General features: G+C 46.6%; 1 protein-coding gene across 1 annotated transcript; it reads right to left on the bottom strand.

Moving 5' to 3' along the window:
* Positions 1–14552: 14552 nt before the first annotated feature.
* On the bottom strand, positions 14553–14929 carry LOC123511360 (histone H4-like). The gene has a single exon (XM_045267173.1). It carries the CDS (start codon positions 14864–14866, stop codon positions 14555–14557), a length of 312 nt encoding a protein of 103 aa, XP_045123108.1. The 5' UTR covers positions 14867–14929; the 3' UTR covers positions 14553–14554.
* Positions 14930–20572: the final 5643 nt, after the last annotated feature.

Here is a 20572-nt window from a genome sequence, read left to right as displayed (position 1 = left end):
CTTGTGAGGCCTGTGGCGTGAACGAAGACATCCTTCCCAGACTGTTGGAGCGTGATGAATCCGTACCCGGCCTTAATATTGTACCATTTTACAAGACCATGTTGGTGGTCTGGTCTTGCCATGGTGAGCCGGTGGTCGCTCGTGTGTTGCACCAAGTTTATTATTAAGTTAAGGGGTTACATTAGAAGGGGTAGAGTGTACCGAGACTGGTACACTGGAAGAAAAAGCGAGAAAATATAAAAATACAGTAGGAGAGAAAAAAGTTGCCGGGCGTTCTGGCCTGCTGCTGTAAGGTAATGAATGTCACAGGGCAGTACGATGGGGGCAAGGGTGGAAACCGGAGTTCCCTGAGGAAAACCACCCATACTGCTGTGAGAGAGTGAGAAGGGGGAGGGTTACATTATACCTTATTACATACAATATTTACAGAGTCAACAAGAAAGACATACATTATTTACACAGTTTACAAGAAAGGCTAGAAGTATATACATATGACTAATTACACCTTCCCACAGCAGCAGAGATGCCTTCTGGGTGGAAACCGGAGCTCCCGGAGGAAAATCACCCGTGCTGCTGTGGATGTGCTACAGGTAAAAAGAAAGATAGCTATATATACACTGAAATGTTCCTTATTGTCATTGTTTTGTCACTTTTTAAGTGTGGAGTCACAGATAGTGGCGCACAGGAATGTCTTGCTCGGTAGTAGTCGTAATATGTGAACCATGCAGCCAGCAGGCCGACACGGTATGGTCGTAGTCGAGTCGATGGCGAAGACGTGGTTCGTAGGGCGGCCATGGGTGACGTCGGCACGATGTCCACTCTCTCTCTCTGATAACAACAACAACTGGGTGGTGGTGCTCCCAATGTTTCCTGCAATATTCAAGGAAACGAAAGCCTCAATGGACCACATGCTTGAGTTACAGGTGCGTGAGTGTGTACAGATGCATTAATGCTATAGATCAAGAAAGGGTCATTTGGACTTTGCCATATTTTAAGGCTAAAAATCTGGAGCCTTGTCTCAAACCCCTCGTCCCTCACCCCAGTTTCTGCGCATGCGCAGAGCGAACCTTCGATAAGAGAGAGAGAATATAAGCACTACAAAACACACAATCCTGTTCATCATCTGCTATAAAGAATAATTTTTGACCTGCCACGTAATAATGTCTGCAGATAGTCACATAAGTCAAGAATATCATGTTACACAAACAGGTCATGAGCAAAACACCAGCGAGCCACTGTCACAGTTGCCAACGAGGGAAAACCTGAACAAATTTCACAAAGCAGACCTCCAGAAACGATGTCGTGATTTAGGAATAACAAAAGTATGGTTTAAGAAGAACGAACTCATAGATATGATCATGAATACAGTGCAGCAGTCCTCCCAAACCCTACAGACATCGCAGGCAAGGACTCAGTCACGCTCATCGCCTGCCAGACAACTTATCCAGCCTGATGTTACACCAATGTCTGCAGTGACTGAAGTCCTAAACCATCCACCTTCCCGTGAAGCACAACCGACATCTAGTGACGACGAGCTATCACCTGATAGCGAAGCCACACAACCAAGTTACATTCCTCATACAGTCAATGAAGCATCTACCATAGACCCCCAAGAAACACTCATAGAAAATGGCAGTAGGCAACCCCCAGCAGACGATACACAGCAGCTCACCACAGACGACACGCATCCATCCCTGCCAACTCACCACCACGACATGAGTGACCAGGAGAGGAATCAGCTGCAGAATATTTATGATGACATCAAATTAATTAAGTCAAAACTCGAGATAAAAGATTCTGAAATTGAGCTACTTAACGCAGAAGTGAAGACAGCCTACTGCACAATTCATCTCTTACAACAACGCATTGCCGACCTGGAACATGAAAACAAAAGCAGACCGCAAGACGCAGCTTCAGACGCTACAGCCTCAACTGAATGTCTCCTCTTAGGAGACACCAACACCTAACGAGTCCTTCGCTCTGATCTGGGTGACAAGTGTAGAGTGAAAACAATAGCGCACGCGAACATTGATCTGTTACGTAGCTGGGTAACTGAAAAATTACAAAGTGCTCCCTCTGAATGTGTGATTCTTGGCGGTGTGTACGATATCCTTGAAGAGTTACCCGCTGAAATAATCCTTGATCACCTAGGCTCTTTAATCAGTGATCTCAAAGAGAAAATAGCGAAATGAAAATTCATGTATGTCAGGTTGTGCCAGTGCCAGAACCACAGGAATTTCAAGCCAAAGTTAAATACTATAATGAGCGATTAATCGAGTGGGGAGAAGCGAATGGTGTTAATATAGTTAAAACAGCTCCAGAGTTCATCCTGGGGACTGGAAATGTGGATGAATGGTGCTTTGACATAGAGAACAGAAAACCTTGCACATTAAATAGAATGGGTGTCATTAAGTTGCTAAGTGCTCTTGAAAAACAGTGTTCGGGGTTTCACTTATGTAAAAACTGGGCAAGTATCCAGAGGCAGCCAAATGTCTTCCTCAACACTCATGGAGACACGCACATCGGTGCCAGACCTCAGCTTCAACATACTCTCACCACATCTATCCCGCCTAACGCAGCCACTCACAAACCTCCACTGCTGCCCACTCCCCAGCACGCAACGTCAACATCGCCAAGAACACAGCCACACTCTTACGCTGCAGCAGTAAAAAGAAGTCCATCGCACAATGTGGATGCGGGCTGGGGAGAACGGTGGATGACAGGGAGTGCCGATGGCAGCTCCGGTAGATCTCCTGAGTTATTCGAGATTGATTTGGGCCGCCACGATATGGGATCCACTTCCATACATCCCCATGCACCTAATGTCACACATTACACTCACCACTACACACCATACAGCACACTAGATGCACAACCCCACATAATGCAACACACACACAACGCTCATCCACACAGACCGCACCTTGGACGTTCATATACGAGTACACGTGACATTACGAACAACACGCAATCCAACACACCAAGATACACATGTAACACACAACCCCGCGCACCACAAAATATACACCACACACAGCCTCGTGTACCACACTACAATCATTATGCACAATCCCATACACCACACAACGCACATTACACACAGCACCAAGTATCACACAATGCTCACAATACACAGCTTTTCAGACCTCATAGAAACTACAACTCACAGTCCCACACACTACACAGCACACACTACACACAGCCTTACACGCCTCACAACACACACTACACTCGCCCACAAACATTGTACAACTCGCACCACACTGCATACACATCAACACGTGGGAAGTATAGTTACGGCTGTTACAATTGTGGTGAACACAACCATCGCCAAGATACATGTCGTTTTGACCACAGACTCAAATGTGAATTATGTCATAGATTAGGTCATAAGCAGAAGTTGTGTCACCTTTACACCAAATAGGAACTCGGCGAAGAAGGTAGGGCCGGCATGTCTCCCAAACCAAGGAACAAAATAACAATTGCTCACATTAATGCCCAAAGCTTGTTAGGTTGCAAAGAAGAGATAGAGCTCCTTGTAAGGGAAAAGGAACTAGATGTACTATGTATTAGTGAGACATGGTTGTGTAACGATTTTCCTGACGATTATATATACATACCCGAATACAAAGTGTACAGATGCGATAAAGGTAGGGGAGGAGGTGTTTGTATATATATCAGAGATGTATTTACGGTAGTTCCACTCGAAATCGACATTGTAAGAGCGCAAGGTGTTGAGGACGTGTGGGTGACAGTGCAGAGCAGCAAGTTTCCCAGTGTTATAATTGGCTGCCTGTACCGACACCCAAAAGCTCGCTGTGAATCTTATGACTATATAACGGATGTTATTAGATATGTTAGCTTAAAAGATAAGCCATTTTATATTTTAGGAGATTTTAATGACAATGTTTTATGTGATAATAGTAAGATGAAGCAAATTATCTTTAACACCAAATTGACACAGGTAATTAGTAAACCCACGAGAATCACCCCCACTTCTGCCACCCTCATAGACTTAATAGTTACCAATAAGACCCAGTCCATATTACACACAGACACAATGCCGTGTCCTGTTGGCGACCACGAGCTCATCAGCGTGACTGTAAACTTAAAAAAGACAAAGCGTCCACCTGTAGTAAAAACATTTCGCGATCTAACATCTTACTCATCTGAAACAATATGCGATTTACTAAGTCAAGAAACTCAAACGTTGAATAATATATTCATAACAGACAATGTTGACACCCAAGTCAATATATTTACAAGCATTTTCAATAACTGTTTAAACAAGTGTGCTCCTCTCGTCACAAGAGAAGTGAGAAGGCCCTTCGCCCCCTGGATGAACGAGCACTTACGAGCACTGATGCACGAGCGAGATGCAGCACAAATAAATCTTAAAATGACAGGTCTAACGTAAACCTACAGTCCACGTATAAGGAACTTAAAAAAGAAGTGAAAATGTCAATAAAAAAATCTAAATCAGAGTATTACAGCAACAAGCTTGAGAGCAACAGAGGGAATAGTGCTGCCACGTGGAAAATATTAAACCAGGTTATCTCCAAAGATATATGCAAAGCTACGCTAGAAATTGATAAAGATGAGGAAACACTGAGAAAGAAAGTGGAAAGTTTCAATAAATTTTTGCTAATGTTGGGAAAATTACCTTTGAAAAACACACCAAAATAGCGAGCATAATCAGAATGTGCCTGTACCCAACAACAATAACACCAGCGGTCCATCCTGTAGCATGTTTAGACCTCAGCCAACTGACAGCAATACCATTATATTGATAATAAAACATTTAAAAAACACTTCTTCTTGTGGCTCTGATAATATCTCACTTCGATTTATAAAAGAATCACTGCCTATAATTATTCCGTATCTTACATGTATAATTAATTCGTCAATTGCAACAGGAAATTTCCCAGAATCTTGGAAACACGCTTTAGTAGTACCCATTTTTAAAACAGGAGACGCTATGGAACCGAAAAACTATAGACCCATATCACTTCTTCCAATTATCTCAAAAGTTCTTGAAAAGGTTATTGCTGCTCAACTCACCTCACACCTTGAAAGCAATCACCTCCTCAGTGATACGCAACATGGCTTCAGACCTAAGCTTTCTACAGAAAGCGCTCTGCTTACTCTGTCCAATTCACTATTCGATACTATTGACAGGAGAAACATTTCATTAGTAACGCTGTGTGACTTATCAAAAGCTTTCGACAGCGTTAATCATGAAATATTATTAAGGAAACTAAGAATGTTAAGAGTCGATTCCTTTTGGTTCCAAAGCTACCTTCTCAAAAGAACTCAGTCAGTCAAAATTGGTAAACATATTTCTAATAAACTTGAAGTTGCTTATGGTGTTCCTCAAGGATCAGTGCTCGGTCCAATATTGTTTTCTATATTTGTAAATGACCTCTCGCAGCACATCCCCGACTGCCAGGTCATACAGTACGCAGATGACACGCAGCTCATCCACACTGGAGAAGTAGCGAATATTCAAGATCTCGTTCACAGGGAGAAGTGGCTCTGTCTCAAGCTAAGGCATATTTTCACATGAATGGTTTGCTGCTCAACACGACAAAGACACAATGCATGTTTGTCGGCAGCAGAGGTCTTATATCTCAGATCCCACCTGACACGTGCCTACAAGTAGATCACACTAACATACTCCCCAGCAGTTCCCTTAAAAACTTGGGTGTATACTTTGATTCCCACATGACTTTTAATACTCATATCAATAAAATAAATAAGAAAATTTTTAGCACAATTTTGTACATAAATAAGAGTAAGGACTGTTTTAATAGGAGGACGAGAACTACTCTCATGAACACGTTAGTGCTAAGCATAATTAATTATGGAATAAAGATTTGGGGAACTGCAAATATCACTCATACACAACAAGTGCAAAAACTTCAAAACTTTGCAGCGAAAGTTGCACTAGGCAACGGTGCTAAATTTGATCACGCTACACCTTTTTTAAGAGAATGTGGCTGGCTAAAAGTACACCAAAAATACAAATACGAATTAGGTATCATTATGTACAACATTATTCATGGTAATATTCCTACCTATTTATTCCCCATGCCGAAAGTGAGTGAGGTGTGTAGTGTCCCCACCAGACAACAGCACAACATGTATGAACCAAAGACTAACACCTGTACTGGAGCGAGATCACTACTGGCTGCTGGACCAAGATTCTGGAACAGCCTTCCTCCTCATATAAGGAATGCACCCTCCATTAGAACTTATAAAAAACTACTGCACACTTATCTATTCAACAAACAATTCAGTGTGTAAACCACCAGCACAACTTTCTTACATGGACTTTTATATTTCGCAATGTGAGGGGCAAATTTAACTTATTATATGCTGACTTACGATTTTTTAATCTTTTATCTGTTGTTATTTTATTTTTATCTGTTATTTTACTTACATTTTATTCTTTGTATTTTACATTTTAGCATCTATTTTAACCATAATTTTATCTTCGTAATAACGTGCACCAGTCATGAGATGGTGTGAAGACAAAATGTAGATTATGTATCAGAGTGGACATGACTGCACTCAAATTGAATGTCTTAATCTGTTATATGTACGTAAGAATAACCATTGTATAATGGAATAAATATCTGATTCTGATTCTGATTCTGATTCTCTCTCTCTCTCTCTCTCTCTCTCTCTCTCTTGCTTAAGAGGGTCTTCTCTACTTCTCAGTTTTTAGCTATTAAGCAGGGCGGGACTGTTACGACTGTTGTTAAATGGACAGTTCGCTAGCAACCGCCAACTGCAAGGCAGGGTTATCACATACCCACCAACGCACACTCACACACACGCACACACACACTCACGAAGATTTGCTAACCCCCAGTAGAAAGCATGGTACGCGAGAAGACGTCTTCGTGTACCAGGAGGAAGTCCATCACCGAGACCCCGGTTCCACGCTATCCCAGAATGGAATCAGGCCGAGACCCCGCTGCTGACAAGTCAAGATCTGCTGCACGTGATGACCACTCCATGAGTGTCGAGAGGACAAAGAGGGGCCACCACAATGACTCTGAAGAGGATGAGATCAGTCCACCGAACAAATGCCACGCCTACGAAAAAACCCACCGCGAGTCTTCACCCTCCACCTCAGACATGATGACTCATGAAGATGATGACGGCTTCCGCCTGCAAGGACGGGAGTATCGTCGAGCACGCAAAACTAAATTCGAAGAAAGCAAAGCAGGAGGCGAGACAGCAACACCCTCGCAGGCCCAAGAAGATCAGGCTCAACCAAAAGACGAGCCCAGGAACACCGCAGCTCAGGGAATCCCCAAACTCATCATACCACCGACAGCCGGCTTTGCCTCCCCCTTAGATGTTGCAGAGGCTCTGGAAGCACACCTGGGGACCAAGAAAATATCACTGAAATCCCTCCACACAGGGCAAGTCATGGTAACCCCAGCCTCCATGGAAATTTACACTCAGCTGAGAGACATGAAAGAAATTCATGGGAAGGAGATAGAGCTGCGCCCAGCAGAAGGGAGGACGTCACACGGCGTCTTACTGCGCTACCCCCTCCTCATGCCTCTCTCACCGATCTTGAAACACCCTCAGATTCTCACTGCGAAAAGATGCACCATGAAAAATGGAGAGCTGACAAAGCAAGTAGCCATCACGGTGGATGGACCTCTACCAGGCTTCTTGGAGCTGGGCAGCTGGGGGACTTTTTATACGAGACCTTTCAGCCGAGAACCCTTAAGATGTTTCAGGTGCCAACGTTTCGGCCACCACCGCGCCAGCTGCACTCTCCCCAGCAGATGTGGGGTATGCACAGGCCAGCACGAAACGGAGGAGTGTATCAACAAACACAAAGCCGGTCAATAGACGACAGCAAAGTGCCCAACTGCCAGCAAAGCCACCATGCGTGGAACAAAAACTGTGGCACCAGACAAGGCCTCGTCACGACCCAGAAGGAGGCACAGAAAACTTGGATGGTGAAGCACAGGCCTTCCCTGGCGAACAGCCCAGCCTTTCAAAACGGACCAGCACTTGCTGCCACTTCCACCTGGGGGGCAAGAAAACGATTCAGCGAGAAGAGGAGGAGGAAGCACTGATGCCACCAGCGACCGAGTTCCCTGCCCTAGGACAAGCTGCAGCTCAGCCAAGATCAGGCAGTCGCCCCAGGCAACGCGTCCAAATGCAACAATCCAAAGCTCGACAAGCCACCCCACCGCCTCCACAGAAACAAGACGTAATAACGATCTCCAAAAGCGAACTGAAAGATATGTTCCAAACCTTTGCCACGGCCATAGTCACCATGATTGGCAAGCAGGTGCCACAAGAGGAGCTGGCAAAGATGGCAGAAAGATGGCATAAAGATGGCTGGCAAAGATGGTAAACAAGCTGGCAATTCCACCACACACCCAGACGCAACCACGCCCCACCCACAGGCCCTCGAACCCACCACCAACCGAGAACAACAAAGGCGCAACACCAGCGTGCGCTCAGATAGAGAGGGAGAAGACAGCACTCGGCATCACAGAAGGACAGGTTCGTTCCAAATCCTGCAATGGAACGTCAACAGCGTTAGGGGAAAACAATATCTCCTCATGGCAGACGCAAGGGAAAACAGCAGAAATATCATCATCCTCCAGGAAACTTTGCTACCAGGAAACGCCACAATAAGATTCGCTGGCTACAGAGCTTACCACTCACACTTTGCAGAAGGGCAGTCCCGGGGATGCAGCATCCTTGTAAAAACATCCATTGAGAGTAAACTTATTGAACATCCGATTCACTGTGAGGAAGGAGTGGAGGTAATAGGAGTAACAGTGAAGATAGAGGACAGATAAATCACCGTATATAACCTCTATAGCGCACCACACAACCCAGGGCTTGACGTCAGCGAGGTACTGGCCCTCTGCACCACCACGCCAACAATCATCGGAGGGGATTTAAACGCTCACCACGAAATATTAGGGTCGAGGAGCAGGAATAACAGACGTGGACACCATCTAACAGCAGTCATGCAGAATGTTCCTGAAGCTTGCCTCATGAACACCTATGAACCAACACACATTGATGGAGGAGTCCTGGATCTCACATGGGTGTCACACCATCTTCACACGGGATCTTCCTGGAGCATTCATGACCACCTAGCTAGTGACCACTTCGCCACGATCACGACCATCCCATGCCCGCTCATTACCATGCAGCCATCACCACCACGCTGGAATATCACCAAGGCGGACTGGGACAAATTTCAAAAAGCCTTCACAACCTTTTACGAGAATAAAGAAATACCACAAACCATTCAGGAAGCTGAGGAACAGCTTGCTCTTGCCTTCCAAACAGCTGCCAATCAGGCAATTCCACTCTGCAAACACACTGATAGAAAACACAAAGACTGGTGGTTCTATGACTTTAGAGTACGAGAATACAACCATCGAATCAATCATGCGAGAAAATTACACAGAAGACACAACACAGAGGCTACAAAGGACCTCCTCAGGGCAGCACTAAGAGCAGCAAAAGAAGGCACTAAGAAAATCAAAACTGAAAAATGGATGGAGTGGTGTTCATCTATGAATGCCCACACGTCACTCAGTGATCTGTGGAGGAAGATTAAAATCTCACAAGGAAAAGCCCAACGCTCCACTCCCAAATACCAACACCCCATAGAAGAGGCAGACAAACTCATACAAAATTACCAAAACAGGGCTAGCTCACAGCAACTTTCAGAAAACACGCGCGAGAAACTTCAAAAACTGCTCCCTGGCCGAGTAATTAACATACACCGAGCCTGCAACACCCCGTCACAGTTTGACGTCCCCTTCACGGCAGATGAGCTCAACACCGCAGTCAAGCCGAGGAAAGATACAGCCACGGGTGCTGACAATATTTCCTACACGATGATATCAAATGCTGGCAAACTGGCTCACGAACATCTTCTAAGAGTCATTAACCTTTCTTTTACAGAAGGCACCCTCCCCACAAATTGGAAACATGCCACAATTCAGCCTGTACCAAAGCCAAAAGAGCCAGGGAAAACACGACCTATCTCACTTCTGAGCTGCCTTGCCAAGACATCAGAGAAAATGGATCTCGAGAGGCTAAGATGGGTGACTGGCCCATTCCATCATAACATCTATGCTTACACGCAAGGGCGAGGGACCCGAGACTGTCTCATACAAATGATGGCCAGTATAACTGACAAACAAGCCATTATCATCTTCCTCGACCTCGAGAAAGCTTTCGAGCTAGCCAATCCCACCGCTATCCTCGACTCCCTTGTGAGGAAAGGTGTAAAAGGAAAGCTGCTACGGTGGATACAAGACTTCCTCACAGACAGAACAGCCAAAGTCAGGGTACAACATCATTACAGCCAGACTAAGCACTTCACCAACGGCACTCCTCAGGGCAGCATATTAAGTCCCTTCCTTTTCAACATCCTGGCTGAAAACTTAGTCACGTTACTACTGCCTGAAGGGACTCAAGTTCTGTGCTATGCAGACGACATAGCAATCATAAACACAGGACGAAGGCTTCACGCCAAAGCACAAACAGCCTTGGACTCACTCAGTGACAGCTGCAGCTCCCTCGGTCTCAAGGTCAATCTACAAAAAACTAAACCTATGTTTTTTGGCAGCACGCTGCCTACACCACCTCTCTATCTTCACGGAACCCCTCTCCAATGGGTCCAGAGCCACCAGTATCTAGGTATCTGGATCGACAAAAACCTCAAATTCAATGTACACACCGCCTATCTGAAGGAGCGACTCATGAACTGCCTTCGCTCTATGCGGTCCCTGACAAGTCACGAAACCGGGGCAAACTCAAACGTCCTCAAGCTCTTTTATCTGCAAACCATTAGATCTGTCATAGACTATGCTGCACCCGTCCTCGCCACAGCGAAAGAATCTCTTCTGACACCTCTTCAAATAATTCAAAACGAGGGCCTAAGAACCATCCTTGGAGCTCCAAGGTGGACTAAACTATCCACACTACAAGTTGAAGCTAAAATACCAACGATACGCAACAGGCTACACAGCCTGTACGTCACTCTCCTCCATAAACACGCAACCACTTCCACCAACGCATCATTGCTACAGACATTACAACAGCATCTGCGGCAGGACTCAACTTTTTCATAGCAATAGGTGGAGTAGACGTTCCTCCTCCTGCATCCGCTCCCTACAGGCCCAAGACGCATTCCTAGATTGCTGCGCTGACAAAGTACACCGTGATTACATTGCTAGTCCACCCTGGGAGGGGCATGCTCTAAAGATCACAGTCTGCAAGCTTATGAGGGCAAAAGAACAATTGACAGATACACAGCTAGCTCAAGAAGCGAGGCGAGCCCTCACCACACCACAAAACAGGGGAGGCGAAGATATTTATTTCACTGATGGATCTGTCGATCCAATCTCACATAAAGCTGCTGCTGCCTTCATACACGCAAGCGAAGGTGCCTTCTTCTGGCTTCCTAACGGTTCCTTCACACTACAAACCGAACTTGTAGCCATACTGCAAGCACTCACCCATGCCACCAATAAAAGAGAAGACATCATCATTCACACAGACTCCGTATGCTCTTTACACTTCATAAAACAATCTACACCCAAAGACAACATCTTTTTGTTCACGAAAATACACGCCACAGCCACTAACATTACAAGACAGGGCAGACAGATACACCTCAACTGGATACCCAGCCACAGCGGGATCAAAGAAAATGACGAGGCAGATGCTTTAGCGAGGACTGGCCTATTTCTCCGGCAAGTAACTGTTAACATCCCCAGGAGCAAAGCAGCCATCAAAAACAGTTTAAATCAAAAGGCTAAGAGACTGAACAACGTACAGCTCCAAAATGACACAACAAGAGGATCACCAAGTGGTACCTGGTACTCTCTAGCCACTGAAAACACACCTCGACATGAAAACTCTCTCCCCAGGGCGATTAAAACCCGGTTACACAGGCTGCGCCTTGGCTATAAGTGCTTTGCCGAGCTAACAAACCTGCTGCCATACACATGCCAGCACTGTAACACTGACACAAACATGCCACTTATACACTACATCCAAGAATGCCCCGTCAACGGACCCTTCCTCTCCAGGACAACAGTCACTGCCCCCGTCACCATCAACAACACACCAACAGACACTCTCATACACCTTGTGACTCGCTTCCCACCACCGCGCTAACACTGCACGACACTATCATCACCCTCATCATCATCTCCATTTTCTCATAACTCTAGCCATCTGATTGTGATGCTCTAGACTGCTCAGCTGTGTATCTCATACGCAATCTGTTTGTGTAAATGAGACTCCGCTGAGTAGAGGAGAATCACAATCAGACCTCTTCTCATCACAAAGTTTTACAGTTGTGGGCCGTCGGAAGACAAGGGCCCGCGTCATCTCTCCCGAGAGATGACAATCTTCAAAAAAAAAAAAAAAAAAAAAAAAAAAGGGTGCAACACAGAAATATAGCCACCACGTACCTCCCACCCAGACGCCCCTAAATACCATTCACAGATTTCCACACCCTTGCCAAACAATCACAACCTAACACACAGCACACAGCAGTTCTCTGCAAGCAGTTGCACAGTTCGGACGTACCTCTCTGCATCTCCCTAGCGAAGCCGAGAAGAACACCCAACCTGTCTCCTCATTGGTCGGTTCACCGTCTCCCACGGAGCGGATAGGCTGAAACCAATCTGGGTTGCTGTGCCGGGCGCGGTCAGCCCCTGGTTGGGTGACCACCTAAACCGTTTGTGAACCTTAAAGAGCTGAAAGGGATTACAGACAACAGAGCAGCTTAGCTCACCTCAGTTTGTTTTAGACAAACGATCTTTCTCTACTACCAAATTTCCTTTTCTGCCTTAATGTCCGCCTGCTGGCGAAGGTGAACCCCGAGGCTATACGCTTGAAAAGGGCCCTTAGAGGGCTGCCATAAACCAACAGGTTAGGTTGGGCAACAAGCTCGGGATAGAGTTAGGTGCAGTCCAGGGTGGTTGCGACGGTCACTAGTGATCGGGTCACTAAACTGGTCTGCATAGGCAGGCTTCTCCATTTTTTCTATCCACTAGCTGGGTCGGGCTTCGGCCCCTTGTAGGATTCTTTTTACCACACATATCACTACCACTATCTGCTCACGGTTTCACACACACACCTACACCCTGCACCGCTACCACTATTTGCTCACGGCTTCACACACACACTACACCCTGCACCGCTAACACTATTTGCTCACGGCTTCACACACACACACACACACACACAACACCCTACAACACTAAGACATCCATGCAACCATGGCGAGGGTCCGGATCAAACACCCTCACCCCAACAACCAGTCAAAATTGCAGCTTCTACGCGCCCTCTCGGAGCACCTGATCTACGCGACACGCATCATCGTAACCCCGGACTCCTTCATCGTACTCACCCGTTCTGATAAGGACACTGACAACATCTTTGAAAAGGAATGCACCCAAACATTGGAAGAGGCGGGCTTCTAGCCCATCCTTAAGGTGCGTATTGGTGCGTGCAAGTGTCCCCCCTCTCTTCCTTCCCTCCTGGCTGGTAGGTTGTAGGTAGGGACAGGGAGTGAGTGAGTGACCCGTGGATTAACACGTTCACTTTGACCTGTGATCTCACTCGGCGGTCATCCTCGAGAGGGGAGGGCGCGCGGATCAAACGATGTCAAGTATTGCTGTGTTTGTTTGCAAAAATAATGCAAAATATATTTAAAGATAAACAGAACCTCTCTCCAACTTTTTTTGTTGGTACGTACAAGTGTGACAGCGCTGCAAGCCGGAAAATTCCCGGCAGGAACAAAAAAAAAAAAAAAAAAAAAAAATCTCCATACAAGTAAGTGGTCAGACCATAGTGGATAAGGTGGTGAACGTGGGATCGGGCAGACAGACAGACGGTCACGCGTCGGCTCGGAAGAATCACACCACACACACCGTTTTGAAGGTATGTCAGTCGGCGAGGGGGATTTAATGAAAGGTACCTACCTACATGTCACCGCGGTACCCAGGTTATATCTAGTTGGCTACACCAAAGATGATGATGGTGATGCGCTTCGGTGTTGATATGGACCCTCCCTCCTTGTATGGGTACCACTATAAAGAAATAAAATTGCCTGCGCCACTAATGGGCGGAAGTTTAACAAACAAACAAACAAACAGCACCTGTAGCAGCGGTTGGTGTCTGACCTCACATCACTTAGTTGATAATTCTTTCTCTCGCATTTGATTTACGTTTGAGTGATAAAACAAAGAGGAAAACAAATAGAAAGAAGTGAAAAAAAAAAGAAAAGGAAAAAAAAAAAAAAAACACACACACACACAAATTGTAATAATGGCGTAAAGAGTAGTGACAACACTTTTACTTGGAACAACCATAGTCTTAGTAGTGTTAGTCTATAACTTTTTCCTTCTCTTCATTTGTGTGGACCTATAAAAGGTCCGGGATATGTTGACTCTTTTCTTATGGTGTTTTTGCAGTTGCTGTTGTTGACACCAAATTCGAGACAGACCGACCGACTTCAGATCTAACCGCCAAATCCGTAGAGGGTACGTCCCTGACGCTTGAGGGCGTAGACGACGTCCATGGCAGTGACGGTGTTGCGCTTGGCGTGCTCGGTGTAGATGACGGCATCCCTGATGACGTTCTCGAGGAACACCTTTAGCACCTCACGAGTCTCCTCGTAGATGAGACCGGAGATGCGCTTGACGCCGCCTCGGCGAGCCAACCGACGGATAGCGGGCTTGGTGATGCCCTGGATGTTGTCACGCAAAACCTTACGGTGACGCTTGGCTCCTCCCTTTCCAAGTCCCTTGCCTTCCTTGCCGCGGCCAGTCATGGTGACAGATGATGAGGCGCTGCTGCGAGTAGTAGTAGTAGTAGTAGTAGTAGTAGTAGTAGTAGTAGTGATACGACGTCTCGCTCACGAGTGTGACTCGCATTTTTCTTCTTTTTGTTGATTGTGGGCATAAAATACCCACACGGGCTATGGTGACCCGTTCTGTTCTTGCTTTCCTCTTATTAGCGGCGCTGGTGCCGCTTCTTCGTGGTGTGCTGGCTGTGTTGTTTGTTGGTAGTCTTGAAGCAGTCCTCTATCATGTCGGCAATGATCTTGTCGAAGCTTGGAGAGCAATTCTTGTTCGGTGGTGCCTCGTCGTTGTTATCGGTGTCCCACTGCCACAGGCTCATGCCTTTGGTGGTTGTAGCAGCGTCAGGAGTAGTCTTTTCAATATCCTTTTTTTTATGTCGGCCTTCTTCAGGAGAAGGGGGAGTGGTGTGGTGAGGCGGGTCTGTGGTGTAGCTGCGTAGGCTTGTGTCGGTTCCTACTACGTCCACGACCTCGTTTTCTTCCTCTTCCTCCTCCATGCCCGTTCCCTCCTCCACACGGTCTTCGTGTCGAGGTTCTCCTTTGGGCGGCTGGCGTTTTCCCTATTTCTTCTTGGTGCGATGGCGAGTGGTGGTGAAGGCTTCCTCAGGGATGATTATGGCAGGCACCCCGTTGTGCTTCAGCAGAAGCGGAATCAAGTTCTGCAGGCGGCGGGTGTTGTTGCCTGCAAGCACTTGTGCCGTGCAGATGCAGGCCTTCATCTTGAGTTACTCTTCTGCTGCTTTCCCAGCCCTGGGAGACGATTTAAAGCGGGGAGGAGGGCGTTCCTGCTTGCCTTGCCTTGTGACCTGTCTGGCTTTTGGCCCTTTCTTTCCCTTAAAGGTGCTGAAGGTGGCAGAGTCACCTTCTCGGGAAAGAACTTTCCTGAAAGAACTCTTCAGGCCAGAGTAGTGGACAAAGAAGTCTTTGTTGGCTACGGAATCACGAATGAAACCGTAGCCAGACTTTCTATTGTACCACTTGAAGGTACCCTGGTGTTGTTGAGCTGCCATCGTGATGTTCGCGCTCTCGCTTGCCTGAGAGAACTGTGCTGGACTCGCATTTTCAGAATCAGAATCAGAATTGAAAAAGAAAAGATGGGGAGGGGGAAGTGGGGACAGAAGAAGAATAGATGGGTGATAAGAAAGGAGCTTCAGTAAGAGGATAAAGTCACTGGGGCTTGACCCAGGCGCAAGATGGACTTCTGTGATGACTGAGCGTTTGCTCTATTGTATGTTTCTTTATAGAAGAGATGGACGCGGCTTGGGAGGCCGGCACCAGACCAGGGGGAGCCGAGCAGAGCGCATTAGTACCGAGCACGCAAGAGCAAAGGACCGCCAATGCCACGGACGAAGGTGTCGTACCCACACGGAAGTGGCGGCCAAACCGTCTCGTTTTCAGTGCAAACAACAAACATCGTAAAGCAGGAAGAGTGAAGTACGTGATAGTAGAAGGGGAAAGGATGACACATAGAGAGGATGGGGTGAGAAGTACTTCCGTATAGCGGAGGGACCTTCAGTTTTACATGGGTTCCGAACCACGGATAGTAGTTGAATTGGTGATTTGGGGTTGTAGGATATGGTTTAACTTTATTAGCGAGGTTGGTGAGGGGGGTTATGAATATTTTATTTGTGATTAAATGCGTGTGATGAGTGGATATTGGTGTTTGGTGGTGTCCGCCGGGAGTGGTCCGGTCCTGGAGTATCACCCTGTTCTGGGGAGATCAACCTGCTATGGATATAAGTAAAGGATTAAAAGGTCAATTGGATGGAGATGGTTTGTTTGTGAGGGTGGATGACGTGACGGCGAGATGACCGAACAGTTCCGCGTCCTCTGTGGAGGTGATGAAAATGTTCCCGCGTTTTGTGCGTTCACAGTACCTTCCATCAGTACTGGCCCCTCCATAACAGACGCGGGGGGGTGCCGCTGCCGGAACGTCATGTAGACGGCCGGGGGGCCCCATTGCCGTGCCGTCAGAGGGAGGGGTGCGGTTGTTCTCGTCATTCGCCCAGCATTGGCCGCTCCCAACTACCTCTGTGGAGGTGATGAAAATGTTCCCGCGTTTTGTGCGTTCACAGTACCTTCCATCAGTACTGGCCGCTCCGCAGTAACAGACACAGGGGGTGCCACTACCGGAACGTCATGCAGACGGCCGGGGGCCCCATGCCGTGCCGTCACTGGGAGGGGAGCGGTTATGCTGTCCCCGACCCTTGGAGGTGGTCCGGTGCCCCCTTAAAGCCTAGGCTGCGAGACGGAAAAATAATGCATAAAACAAAAGATGAATACAAAGCCATAAGACAAAAAATATGAAAACACCACTAGGCGTTGGCACGCGAGCCCACTCCCGTAGGAAGGGGCATGTGATGGGGGTGTGGATGATGCCACTCTGACACCTGGAGTGGTACTGTTAGTAAAGAAGATAAGTGAGAGGAAGAGTGTGAATGGAAGTGAAATGAGGATGGATGGAGAAAAAAAGGTGTGTTAGTGAAAAAGTGATAGGGAGGATGGATAAGAGTAGGAGTTAGTTAGTAAGAGGGAGTGAAAGAAAGGTGAGATGGAGGATGAATGAGGGGAAGAGGAGTCCGTTATCTGTAGATGGGATCAGTAGGTTCATCTGTGGGGTCAAGGAGGGTGGTGTGGGGTAAACGTCTGTGTGGTCTGGGAAGGTTTTTCAGGAAGTTGTATGTGTCTGTGTGTCTGTCTGGGAACGTGTTTAGTTGTTTGTTTATTTTGTTGTAGAGTGTGATGTTTAGTGGTAGGATGTTGCTTATTGGGATGGGTACAGGGTTTGGAAAGTTTTTATAAAGTGAAATTTGGTGGGGCTGTTTGGATTTGTTGTTAAAGTAGGTAACCTTAGATTTTTCAGGATGGGAGTGGATGCGCCATTCTAGCTCCCATAAGCTTGTGGTTGTTAACTCTTCTTGAATTTTGTCAGTAAGGCGATCTAACGTCCTGGCGCGCGCCAATTGTGTTACATCGTCTGCATATAGAATTGTTAAGGAATCATTGTGGGTGGCACGGGGTAGGTCGGCGGTATACATGCTGTAGAGGGTGGGAGAGAGTACGGAGCCTTGTGGGACTACGGCCTGAGGGGAGAAATAAGCGGAGAAGACGCCCTGGTGTCTGATTCTAGTTTCTCGCTCGTCCAAGAAACTGCACAGGATTTTTTGGGTTAGGGGGGGCAGATCAAAGTTATTGCAAATTTTGTATTTCAATACTGTGCGCCAGACTGTATCGAAAACTTTTTTTCACGTCTTTTGTCACTAGTGCAGATTTATAAAAAGACGAGTTTCCATCTAAATATGTGATTTGAATGGTTTTGGGAAGTACCCGGAAGAAAGGGAGGCGTTGAAAATTTTTGTGATACTGGTTATAATTTTTTGGGGAAGATTTTTGATCATTGGCCAGGTTATACCTGTTGGGTCGGGTGCCCGTTTTGGGGTGTGCCTGAGCATCTTGGAGACATCCTCCTCCTCAAAGGGTGTTGTGAGATAGTGGTTTGGATCTAAGCATGTTAGCTGTGGTGTGTTGTGAGGCAGCGTATTTTCTAAGTGTTGTTGTACGTGTGTTGTGATGTTGTTGATGTGTTCGACACTGGGCCCGTGGGCAGGGAGAGGGTGAGGATGGAAGATGTTTTGCCAGTGTGTTTTGAATGTGTCGGCTACCTGGGCTGGGTCAGAGATGCGCACGCCGTCCACTAGGAGATACTGAATCTCTCCCGCTGGTATCCCTCAGCCTGTGCACCATGTGCCAGAACTGAATGGGGTTTTGGCAGCGGGCTCCGTCCAAACGGGAGACCATAGTTCTCCAGTGGGCGCTGTGGTCATCTAGCAAGCTGTTTATGATGTGTCTGCGGAGGATGTGTGTCTCTGTGGTTTTGAAAAAAGCGTGTTTTGTAACATATTTGTAGTTTCTGTGTCCTGATAGAGGGTCTGAAGTCAATGTGGATCTTGTGGTGTTTTCTTGGGATGTGTCTGTCGGCTGATGTTATGATGTCGTTGTGAAGTCGCTCAAGGGCCCTGTCTATCTGTGTGTGTGGTAGGTCCTCGAGATGTGGTGTTTGATGTTTGTCTGCAAGTGTTTCCTTGAATTGTTCCCAGTTAGTGGAGCGGTAATCAGGGATGAGGTGGGAAGGAATAGAGATGGGGTTGGAGGATATTTTCAGGATGAGGGGAACGTGGTCTCAGCCACAGGGATGTCCGTGGGAGATGTGGTGATGGAAGGGTAAGGACTGGCGGTTGGAGAGGATGAGGTCGGGTCTGCCAGATCCATGATAGGTGAAGCAGGTAGAAAAATCTGGGCCAAGGAACCGGAGGCGTTTGAGTTGTGTGAGCATAAGGAGTTCTTGTCCGTGTCTATTGTTGCTGTTGTGACGAAAGGCTGTGTGTGTAGCGCTGAAATATAGACCGGTATGTTTGTGTTGTTGAAAAGGTTAGTTAGACTGTTGAGAGGAAGTCCAGTGTTCGGTCTTGCATATGTTGTGGCAACTAGGAATTGCCTGTGATGTGTGTGTATTGTGGTCGCAAGGAAGCGTTCTGATGGCCAGTCGGTTATGTGTAAGTGTTTTATGGTATTTTTAACCATGACGGCTACGCCGTCAGAGACCGTTCCTGTCGTGTATCGTGTATTGTAGCCGTATAGTTTGAGGGGTTTAGGAGGAAGACCAGTGTGGTTGAGGAGAACAATGTCTGGATCGATAGAGCGGATGGCTTCTGAGATAAGGTGTCTGTTATTCCAGAAGCCGCGACAGTTGAGTTGCATGATTGTGATCATGCTCTAAGTGTTTCTCTTAACCCTAGAGGTAGTTCGCGTATTTCGTGGAGAGGTCGGTAATGTGAGGGGTATATGTCGCTTGTTTGCTGTGTTTGTGGTTTGGTGTGACGTGGAGGAGCTTTGGGGCTGTGGTTCCCCGGTGTTTACCTCTTCGTCAATGACTAATGGCCCTGGTGAGGAGGGGCTGGTCTCTTCAGGTGGAGTGAGAGCAGATGTAGAATGCTGTGGTATATAGTTTTGTGTTGTTTGTTGGTTCTCAGTGTAGCTTTGCTGATATTGTTTTTCGTTGTTCTATATGAAGTTCGCTGGAAATTTTACTGTTGGGTAGCCATTACTAGTAAGGAGGGAGTTCAGCAGCTCTGTTTGTTTTTCTAAGTTTCCAAAGGAAAGCTGGATAGACATTTTGATTATTGTGTCTAGTAGGCTTTGTTTTTCTGTGTTGTTGGAAGTGTTTGTGGTGTTGGGTGAGGTGTGACTGATATGGCGACTTGTGCGTATGTGGTGTTTTGTGTAGTGGCTGCTGGCGTTTTTGAGTTTTGGTGTTGTTGTGCAGTGCGTTTGTTTGAGCATCTGAATGAAACGGCTGTGTGTTCCCCAGAGCAGTTGATGCATTTGAGGGTTGTCGCCTGGCAGTTGTTACGTTCACCGGTTAAACTGGTAAGACGAGCATCGGAGAGCCGGTGAACAATAACAATAAAAAAAAAAAAACACAATGCAGGTTCAACTGGTGAGGAAATGCAAAAGGGGGTCACTTTAAAAAAAGCTATTTTAATAACCCATAATGAAATTGACACATATATAACAAGAAACATGAAACACAGATATATAACATGAAACACAGGAAAATGACATACACATATACATATAACACAGTAATAAATACAACAATAAAGAACCCAACTTAAT

This window comes from Portunus trituberculatus, chromosome 31 (assembly GCF_017591435.1).
Source record: "Portunus trituberculatus isolate SZX2019 chromosome 31, ASM1759143v1, whole genome shotgun sequence".
Lineage (NCBI taxonomy): Eukaryota > Metazoa > Arthropoda > Malacostraca > Decapoda > Portunidae > Portunus > Portunus trituberculatus.
Note: the sequence above shows the minus strand (reverse complement) of the source record. Positions and strands in the feature narration are given on the sequence as shown.

Coding starts and splice junctions, on each gene's coding strand:
- LOC123511360 (XM_045267173.1), bottom strand. CDS start 14,866: ATGACTGGCCGCGGCAAGGAAGGCAAGGGACTTGGAAAGGGAGGAGCC.